Genomic DNA, 10,142 nt, shown 5'->3' with positions numbered 1-10,142 from the left:
TCTTGATGCTGCTGATCTGAGGTTTATCCTGGCAGTCTGCATTTCTAACAAGTTCCCAGCTGATGCTGATGCTTCTGACCTTCGGGCCATAATTTTGGAAGCAAGGGTGTGGATAACTGTTATGTTCACAAGTAAATGGGAATAATTTTGGATGAAAGGAGCTCTGACCCAGGAGTCCTGATTCCTTTGGATCAGACCTAGATCAGTTAAAGCAGCCCAGATAGCAGTGACAAAGAAAACTTTGCCTGCCCCAAGCTTGTGTCGGTTGCCAAACTACAGTATGATTTTTTTTAAAGATTTTATTTATTTATTTGAGAGAGAGAGAGAGGGCATGAGCAGGGTGGGGGCAGACGGAGAAGAAGAAGCATACTCCCTGCTGAGCAGGGAGCCCCAACATGGGGACTCCATTCCAAGGCTAGGCTCGATCCCAGGACCCTGAGATCATGACCTGAGCCAAAGGCGACACTTAACTGACTGAGCCACCTAGGCATCCTTGTAAGCATCATTTTTTTCCAGTTATTAATACTGACAACTTAGCTTTTTAAAAATGTGATCTTTACAAGTGCTCTCTCAGGTAGGATGGGTACTAACTTTCTCGGCCCAGAGAGTGCCCATTAAATGCTGGGTATTTCTACCCCCATTTTATAGATGGAGACTGGGTCTCAGAGAGATGAACTGTCAAGCAGGTGTTCAAACCCACATCACCTTCTTCCAGCTGCAAAACTCTTCCCACACCACCAGTCCTCCTCAACTGCTATGTGCTTTTCTGGGTTGCAAATAATCTCCTCCCCCCACCCCAACTTTTCATTTAAACTTCGTTCTCTTTTTAAGTATGGAACTCACAGTCTACACATTAATGGCTTAAGAAACATCAGTACATCAATACATGATATATTAGCAATGTGCTAAAGAAAGACTTAAAATATGAAACAAAACCAATCAATTTCCCAAACTCTCCCCTCATTTCTCACTCTTCCTAAATAAATGGCCCAATCCCTCACCACCCCGGAATTACCCACACACCTTAAATATATATATATATATATATATATATATATATATATATATATAGCTTTTAAAAGCCTTTCCCAGCCCATCTTTCCTCTTCCACTGGGCACTTTTAGTCTCACTGCTGGTGGCAGGTCTAAGGGATCCCACTGAGATACTGCCATTTATTAAACTCTGGTGGGGTTTATGCCAGAAAGAAGGAGCAGTTGGGAGATGGTCAGATGGTTGATTATTTCTGTTCTTGCAGGGATTCCTGTGATGTCTAAATGGGGCATCTCTCTATCAGAAGGGACCCCCAAATGTGGGGTGACAATCGGGTGGAAGTCGGTGGCATGCGAGGTGGAAGAACTCACCTGAGCCAGATCAAAGGAGATAGACGTTTATTGGATACACCCCAAGGGAGCAGTGGGCAAGACAGAAGAGAATATACTGTCTGCAAAGAGGCAGTGGGTAGGGGTTGTTTTTAAAAGGAAAAGATGAGGAGTTATGGCAACATATGGAATTCTGCCTTGTTTTGGTAATAACTGTGCCTGGTTGTAAGTAGCCCATTGGTCCGTTAGGGCCTGTGGATATTTTTGAGGTGGGTCTCCTGATGGGCCTGTCTGTATTGAGCTGGTGGGGGGGGTGTGTCCCTGTGGACCCTCTCTACCTTCTATCACTCAAGCATGTTTGCCTAAAAGCACCCTCTATGATTCCCTTTATTCTGGATTTACTGCAAGATTCAGTGAGGGAATCCCCTCCTCCCCCCACCGACCACCACTATAATGCTAGTCGCTCATACTGGATGGTTGTGGACAAAGACTCATGTGAACTCAGAACAGTGAAGCTCTCAGCATCTGAGAAGTGTTGGAAACAGCTCCAATCTTAAAAATCTCCAGCTGCATTTTGAGGAGGGGTAGCATCACACAGCAACCAGTCACAGTGAAGTCATCACTGTGTTGGGCAACTCTTCCACTTGATTCCTGCCTACCAACATTCATTCCCAATGGTAGAACAATATTCAAGAAGGTAAGTGTAAATACCTCTCCCTAAGCCTACAAAATATAAAAGGACCTAATTAAAAATGAAACCCAGAACATTTATGAATACATAGAAAAAGGGTTTTTTTTGCTTTTGTTCTGTTTTTGTTTGTCTCCTGTGCTCTGAAATAAATGTACTAAAATAAAAGCCAAAAAAACCTTAGCATTTACTACATGCTTTGTGCCAGGCATGTCTTAAGACCTTTAAACCTTACCACTGCCTTTTTAAAGATGAGGAAATTGACTTTCGGGGAGGTTCAGGAACTAGCTCAAGGTCCGAGTTGTTAGAGCAGGTATTTAAATCCAGGCAGCTGGACTCGAGGTCCAAGATCTTAACTATTCTTTGATACTATTTGCCAAGATGCCCAGATGTTATTTGCCTATGAGAATTTAAATACAAAACTATAGTCTCTTTCCATTTGCAAAAAGAAACAGAAACTCTTGTTCAAAGCAGTTTAAATAAAAAGAGGGATTTAATGGCTTCTATCAGTAAGCTGGAGAGTGGGGTGAATCCAGGGACTTGAACACAGGATTCTCTGTGTTTGCAATGCATGTCAGTTTCATTCTTTCAGATTACCTTGTGGGGGACCGCATGTTAGGGAAGCTTCAGTTTCATATTCTAAGATTAGCCCAGAGAGGATAAAACTTATCCCTGCTGGCTCCAGTAAGAAAAAGTCCTGCGAAAGATTCCGATTGGCCCAATTTAGCTCACGTGGCCTGGAGGGTTGGGACTACACTAAGAGAGAAAGTTATTAGAGAGAAAATACAACAGAGCTGCTGTATTACATAACATGGCTATACCACTTGGTAGCTTCCAAAACGCTCTCATGATTCAACCACCTGTGAAGAGAGCACACAGTATTTTAGTACAAGTAGTATTAAAATAATGGTAATGGATTCAAGATGGCCACAAATTCTTTGTCACTCTCTCTATTGAGGGATGTGGTTCATCTCCCCTCACCAAAATCTGGGGGCTTGCCCTATGATATTTACCAAAATGAGGCTGAAGTCACTGTAACTGCTTATCAGTTTTGTCTTTGAAAGTCCCTGCACCTTCTACTTTCTTTCTCTGGGAAAGCTCACATTGAGGATATTCCCTCTTAAATCCAGTTAGTAAGAAATCAACCCACAAGGAAAGGCCACAAGAAGGCATTCCATTCAACAGTTCCAGCTGAGCTTTCAACTGACAGAGTCAATGCCAGCCATAAAGAGTGAACCCTTGTGGACATTCTAGTGTGGTTTGACTGACAACAACAGAGAATCAAAACAGAAACTAGGGCTCATTGGCTTAGTGTCCTGCAGCTAGAAATCTCAAGTTGGGATGCTAAACCAGATGTTCTAACTCTAAGTCCACTGCGCTTTCTTTGATTCCTTATTGCCTTCCATTAAAAACAGAACAAGCCTAATTCAAAGTCTCCAACTGTAGAATTTCTGCCTAGGATGCAGGTTGGGGAAGGGGAGCATATCATTCACTCAGCAAACATTTACAAAGATTTATGTGGCCAGCAACTGAACAAATGCACTACTGGTTCTTGAGGAACTGAGTCTAATCAATAGAGAGCCCCATAAATAGCTCATTTCAATAAGAACTGGTAAGTGCCATGATGGAAAAGGTGCAGGGTGCTTTTGAAAAAAAGGTGGACACTAAACCTAGCCCACAGCCTGAAATAATGGGCACATCTTTTGTTGGGCGTAAGAGGGTATCTCTGAATCTATGTTGAGGATGTTGAAGACTATATTTAGAATGAATACAATTGTCCATCAGGATAAATGTGAACTGGAAATGGGGAAGGCACACAGGGAGGAAATATTCTAGTATTTAGGATAAGGACAGGAATTCTAGCCCTGGTTCCACCCTTCACTTATATGCGCTTTTGGCCAAGTCACTGAATTCCCCTTTAATTCATCTTTGTTGTTTGCAAAGGTGAGGTGGGGTCACACTATCTCTTCAGGTACTTGGACAGTTCCTTTCTCCAGCTCCCTTTAAGTTTTGATGTTCCTTAGGGTTTGGTCCTTAGTTCATTGCTCTTCTCACTCTGCAAATCCTCACTAAGTGATCTTATCTACGATGGCTTTGGTTGTCACTCATACGGAAATGATACCCAAGTCTAAATGCCACCCCGGTTCTGTGGGCTGTCTACCACTGTAGTCATCCCCTTACTGCACATCACAAAATGTTCCACACCTAAGTAAAGTTCAGTATGTCCAGAGCTGAGCTCGTCACCTTGCCCACTTAACTGACTCCCACGTCTGCTTTCTCCCTTGGTTGGTAGCACCACCTTTAACATTGTTAGTAGCCTGTGAGGTTAACTTCACTCTCAACTTTTCCCTCAACCTCACATGCAATCCTTTGTCAGTATTACTAGTTTTACCTCCTAAATATTTCTACAATTCATCCTTTGTCTATATCCCATAAATAGTTCATATTCAAAATATTCAAAGTTTAACTTGTTACTCCCCCTTCCCCCAAACCTGCTCCTATTCCTGAATTCTAGGAGGATGTTATCCCCATCCACTTAGTTGCCAAATATGGAACTTAGGCATCATGGTTGATTTCTCCCTCTCCTTTGCTTTCCGTAGCCAGGTAGCTGCCAATTTCTGATGTTTTGCTGTGTTTGAGATCATCTTTCACTTCCTATAGTTGTATCCTAATTGGTTTCCCTGACTTCAGCCTTCATAACGTCTGGCCTCTTCTCCACCACCATGCCACTCATCACGTCAGCAACTTCCCTCTTCCCCCCTCCCCATATTCTAATTCTTAGATTCTTGCCATGTTTTACCTCCAGCCTACAAAATCTAGGATGGGAGCCTTAATGCATTTACCCTTGTCTCCCCTGAACCTACCACACTGTACTTGGCACATACTAGCTGCTCACTAAGTATGAACCTGCTCTCATCCCCTCTCTGATTATAGTTTATAGTAAACCGTGACATGGTGCAGATGTGTGCAGGAGGCACACACTATCACAATATGGTTCACTGCTGTACGAGCCGGAGCCCCTTGACGAACGCTATGACACTGCAGAATAACAGAACCAAATGAATTCTACAGTCAATGCGCAAAAGGACACCTATCCAAGGCATCTTCATAATAGGGCCTAAAACTAAAGTCACCCTCAATTCTCTGGGCAAATATTTCCCCCTTTCTGGACCTCTGTCTCCTGACGTGTAAAGCAGGCACAGTGAGAGAGAGGAAGTAAATGTCTGAGCCTCAGCAGGTATGAGAAATAATGGACCGCTACGTAGGGCTGGGCGGCGCGGGCTTTTCCGGCGCGGCCGTCCCAGCGGCCCTCGCGGGAGGCGGGACTAGCCCGATTCCCGCCGCTTGGCCCCGCCATTGGCGGGCGGTTTGAATGACGGAAGTGACAGGAGCTTGGCGATGGCTGCCCCGCAGGCGCACAAACGGCTGTTGGGAAGCTGGTGGGCCGCGGGCGCCGGGGAGGTCTCCGTCTGAGCTGCGGTTCCTGATTCCGGGCCCCCGGTTTTCAGGTGAGTGACGGACGAGCCGGGTTCCCGTGGCCCGGGCGTGCACAGCCTCCCGAAGTCCAGGAGCTGGCGGTGTGCTCTCCAGGGAGGGGATGCCGTGAAGGCGCGGCGTCCGGAGCGCGGCGCGGCCCGGGCCCTGGCTGGGGTCGGGCTGGCGGCGGTAAAGAGTGCGGGGAAGGGAGGTGCGTCCCGACGCAGATCCGCTGCTTGCTGGGCGAGGCTGCTCCCGGGCTTTAGGCGCGTGTGGCCTTGCGCGCCCTCCCCGGGTGGGGTCGCGCGGGGTCCTTGGGCTTCCTAACCGGGGCTGGCCGGGAGGGCCTCCGGGGCCGCTCCCGCAAGCGCTTCGCGAGGCGTCCAGCCCACTCTTTCCCCAGGGCCCCCAGCCCACCCGCCGAACTTGTCCTGAAACCCGGGAGTCGTTTAAGAGCACTGCCTGGAATTATTTCTTGCAGAGAGCGAGCGTGCTTTTTTGCTCTCACCTTTAATTTCTCAGGTAGTTAGTCCTGCCACAAGCTGAGCTTTTAAAACAGCGGGGAACATTTGAGTCCTTAATCCTTAGTATTTGGAAGTTTCATATTAAGTCACGTAATCATCAGAACAACCTGTTGGGGTAGTAGATGTTGTGATTCCCATCATATAGTTTAAGAAAGCGACACCACAGTAACTTAAATGACTTGGCCAGTATTTTCCTGCTGTAAATGGTCGTGATGAGTCTTGAACAGAGATTGTCTAAGTTCAGTATTTTGTGATTGTGATATGCCAAGTGCTGTTTTATTCTCAGGACAATATCTTAAAAGGTAAGTTAATATCATCTGTTACTGGGTAGTATTAATACACAGAATTTAAAAATCCATACTGATCTGAATAAATGGCTTAATAAATGAGAGAGGGAGCAGGGGAAGCTCTTCCTCACAGTAGGATTCCAATTGATAAATGCAGAAGGAATAGTGAAAATAGAAAATGCTTTTTGGTAAATGCTATAGTTAATGCATCAGACATTAACATCACCAGTAGTGTTAAGACACCATAACGTAATTTAGTGCACTGAGAAATGGTGCGTCATCACTTCTTTGGTGTTCTTGCTAAAAATTTGTAATCTCAGTCTAACCACAAGAAAAGATTAAGCAAATCCAAATTGAGGGACATTCTACAAAGTAACTGGCCAGTATTTTCTAAAAGTCGGGAGATTGAAAAGAAAGGCACAGACTGAAGAACTGTCCCAGATTAGAGAAGTCCAGGGAGACGTGACAATTTCGACAGCTGTGAGAATGTAGTTCACAGACCTGCAGCTCCCACTTTCTGAAATCCATTTGCATGGATGCTTCCCAAGGGCTGTTTTTGGCCAATGACTGAATATGGCATGGACATTCAGGCAGGCCTATTCCTAAGAAACTAGGGACTTTCCCTTAACTCTGGGAGGTCTTACTAAAGACCTTACTGGGTAGTCATCTTCCCAACTTTCCCTTCTTCCGTTCAGTGTCATATTTGCATGGAAGTCTGAATGCTCCTTCTTTACTAGCTCCCTCATTTTCCCTCACACAGGCATTTCTCCTAATAAAATCTTCGGGGGTTTAATCCTGTCTTGTCCTCTGCTTCTTGGAGGACCCAGAATAACACAACAGTCGAAAGCAATGGGTTGTCCTTGGATTGGGTCCTGGTCCAGAAAATGGATGTTAGTGGGATACTTGACAAAATTTGAATAAAGTCTGTAGATTAGTTAGAAGTATTGTGCTAGTGTCAGTTTCTTGGTTTTGATCATTGTGCTGTGATCGATGTTTAGAGAAGCTGGGGAAAGAGTAGGTGGGAATTCTAAGTCTGAAATTATTTCCAAATAAGTTAAAAAAATAAAGGAAGTTATATGCAAGAGAAAAAATTATTCTACCACATCTCAGGAGGTAAAAGTAACAAGTCTATGTTTCCTTATAATCCCCAAGCAAATGAGATGATAGATACGCACAACAATCTGAAAAAACAGGTTTTTTTCCCCTTTCTTATTGAGGTATAAACTTAAAACACACAAATCTAAGTGTATCATTTGAGGAATTTTTACATATGTATACAGCTGTGTAATCATAACAGATCAAAATGCAGATCATCTCTAGCATCCCTGCAGGCTTATTTGTGCCCCCTTCTAGTCATTAACCTACAGAAAGGTGACCCCTGTTTTAACCCATGTCAACATGCATTAGTCTTGTGTGTTTGTTTTTGTACTTCGTGTAAATGGAATTTTACAGTATGTTCTCTTTTTTGTTCTTTTTTCCCATGATACTTTGTCTATGAGATTTAGCAGGAATTAGTTTCGTTAGTTTGAATATGAATTCAAAGACCTTCAGAAAAATTATTAAGACTGAATTTAACCTTGGTCATTTTCTCTTCTTTGTTCAGTCTTTCCTTATTCATCAATCCTCACTAGCAAAAGATACCAGTTTAAACAAAAATTTCCTCATTCCACATGTTTTAGCATATCAGAAAGTTAGGAGCCACATGGAATAAGAAAACCAGATTCTTCTTTTGGATCTGGGATTAGATCCTGTCACTTAGGTCAAGTCCTTTAGCACAAGAGGCCTTTGATTCTTCATTATAAAATGAGGAAGACAGCTAGCACTTTACCTACTGTTACTTAGTGGAAAAGATTTTCAGATGCAAGCAATTATTTCTTTTGGGCAAAAGAGTCCAATTGTCCCTATTAGATAACTTTAAGTCCTCATAGCCCAAAACAGTATCTGTCCATAGTATGTGAAATACTGCCTGATAGTTGTTATTTGTTAAATTAACTTGAATATTAAAACCAAAACCTCTGTCCTTCAGTTGTTAGGAATCTAGCTAGAAAAGTCACAGTGTAATTGATGAAAAATTAGGGCAAAGTAATACCAAGACTTCATGAATGAGTGGAGCTTCAGCTAGCTTCAGAAAGATGTAAGTATCCATGTTGTAATCTAGAGAGGAGAGTGAAAACATCTGAATGTCAGTGGCATTAATAGATCTGAGGACCTAAACACCTGACTCATGTGAGCAACACAATCATTCTCAGAGAAATTTTTAAAGTGGTCATGGATCTGAAACAATCACACCATTGTAATTATTAAAGAATTGTCGAGGGGTTGATGTGATTCCATATGATATAGTGACACTTGGTCATCAAGTTATAAACGACAGACTGGGAGTTCAAACTAGGGACTAGGAGCCCTTTGCAATTACAGCAGTCCTGTTGGTTGTGAACAAGTTCTCAAAGTTCTAAAGTGTAAAATTGTGATGCTGAAAACATTTATTCTTTGCTAAAACACATTTTTAAGTCTTTGTGCTTTTTTACATTTAATGTAGTTAAACTCTGGAAATCCCAGTGGGAAGTAAGTCAGGTCCCAGGTACTGTAGGTAAACAACACTCTGCTGTCATGGGGCAAAAACTTTTTCAAGTAATTCTGGTTCACCCTCCACTTAACCCCTTCTCCCAATTTGAGAATCATCGACTTAAGTGCTGAAGTTAATAATTGTAATTTGTAAACATAAGTTGGCCTCAGTTTACCCAAATTATTTTGTGTATATATAGTCCTTTAAATGTCAAGTAGTAAGTGTATTTTATTTTATTTTTTTAAAGATTTTATTTATTTGACAGAGATCACAAGTAGGCAGAGAGGCAGGCAGAGAGAGAGAGAGAGAGGGGGGAGGAAGCAGGCTCCCCGCTGAGCAGAGAGCCCGATGTGGGGCTTGATCCCAGGACCCCGAGATCATGACCTGAGCTGAAGGCAGAGGCTTTAACCCACTGAGCCACCCAGGCGCCCCAGTAAATGTATTTTGAACGTTGTTCTGATCTTTGCTGCCCTGTTTTAATAGACTTTTTTTTTTTTTAAATTCAGAAACTTTAAAGTACCTGGAAATGAAAAGAAAGGTAGGGAATGCTGGCAAGCTGAGATTGAGTCCTAATGAGGAAGCTCACATTTTAAAGGAAGATTATGAAAGACGACGAAAACTAAGATTGCTGCAGGTAAGATTCATCTGGAACAAGATTCCTAATTCTTTGTCTTCCCCAAATTATTAGTGTTTTTATTACAGTAGAGAGTTCTGAATATTGCACTCAAAACCCTTTTCTGGTTGTTTAAGAGCCCTGGTTCTTGTGTACTAACAAATTTAGGAAAATTTGAAAAAAATGGGCTGAAATGGTAAACAGATGAAGAAGAGTTTGAAGATAGGGATTATTTGACTTGATAATTACTGGAAAATGGTTCTTTAAACATTTTCCAGACTATATGTTACGGATGAAGATTAGAGTAGGAAGATAAGAATGGCTTTGAGAAAGACTTGCTGGAAAGATTATTAGTTGCTGTAACATTTATTAAGAAGTTGTAGATTATTTTCTAGAAGTCTTTTCAGAGTAATATAGTTAAGCCCTTGTGAAGCATGTTTTAGGTGCCATTCTATCTAAAATTGGGGATGATGTACTGCAAATATGGACTTTTCATCTGGCTCTATCTATACTTACCTGGGCTCTAAATTTTATTCTTTTTAAATTTTTTTTAAGATTTTGTTTATTTGAGAGAGAGTGAGCAAGGAAGAGAGAGAACACCACTGGGAGGAGGGTCAGAAGGAGAGGGCGAAACAGACTCCCCACTGGGCAGGGGAGCCTGACACAGG

The 10,142-nt window shown here is 42.6% G+C and overlaps 1 protein-coding gene across 7 annotated transcripts in view; it reads left to right on the top strand.

Annotated features, from left to right (window-relative positions):
- The first annotated feature begins 5,347 nt into the window (after positions 1-5,347).
- CEP295 (centrosomal protein 295) overlaps positions 5,348-10,142 on the top strand; it is a 53,569-nt gene continuing 48,774 nt past the window's right edge. For 5 of the 7 annotated variants that reach the window (XM_032852799.1, XM_032852802.1, XM_032852801.1 and 2 more), the window contains exons 1-2: positions 5,349-5,516; positions 9,368-9,495. In XM_032852799.1, the coding sequence (XP_032708690.1) occupies positions 5,381-5,516; positions 9,368-9,495 (264 nt within the window). In that variant the 5' untranslated portion in view covers positions 5,349-5,380. Of the gene's footprint in view, positions 5,517-9,367; positions 9,496-10,142 lie in introns of all 7 variants that reach the window. The other 2 variants (XM_032852804.1, XM_032852800.1) reach the window with 2 other exon arrangements.

The sequence above is a fragment of the Lontra canadensis genome, unplaced genomic scaffold, assembly GCF_010015895.1.
Source record: "Lontra canadensis isolate GAN:19392208 unplaced genomic scaffold, GSC_riverotter_1.0 scaffold7, whole genome shotgun sequence".
Taxonomy (NCBI): domain Eukaryota; kingdom Metazoa; phylum Chordata; class Mammalia; order Carnivora; family Mustelidae; genus Lontra; species Lontra canadensis.
This window is presented reverse-complemented; position numbering and strand designations above follow the sequence as displayed.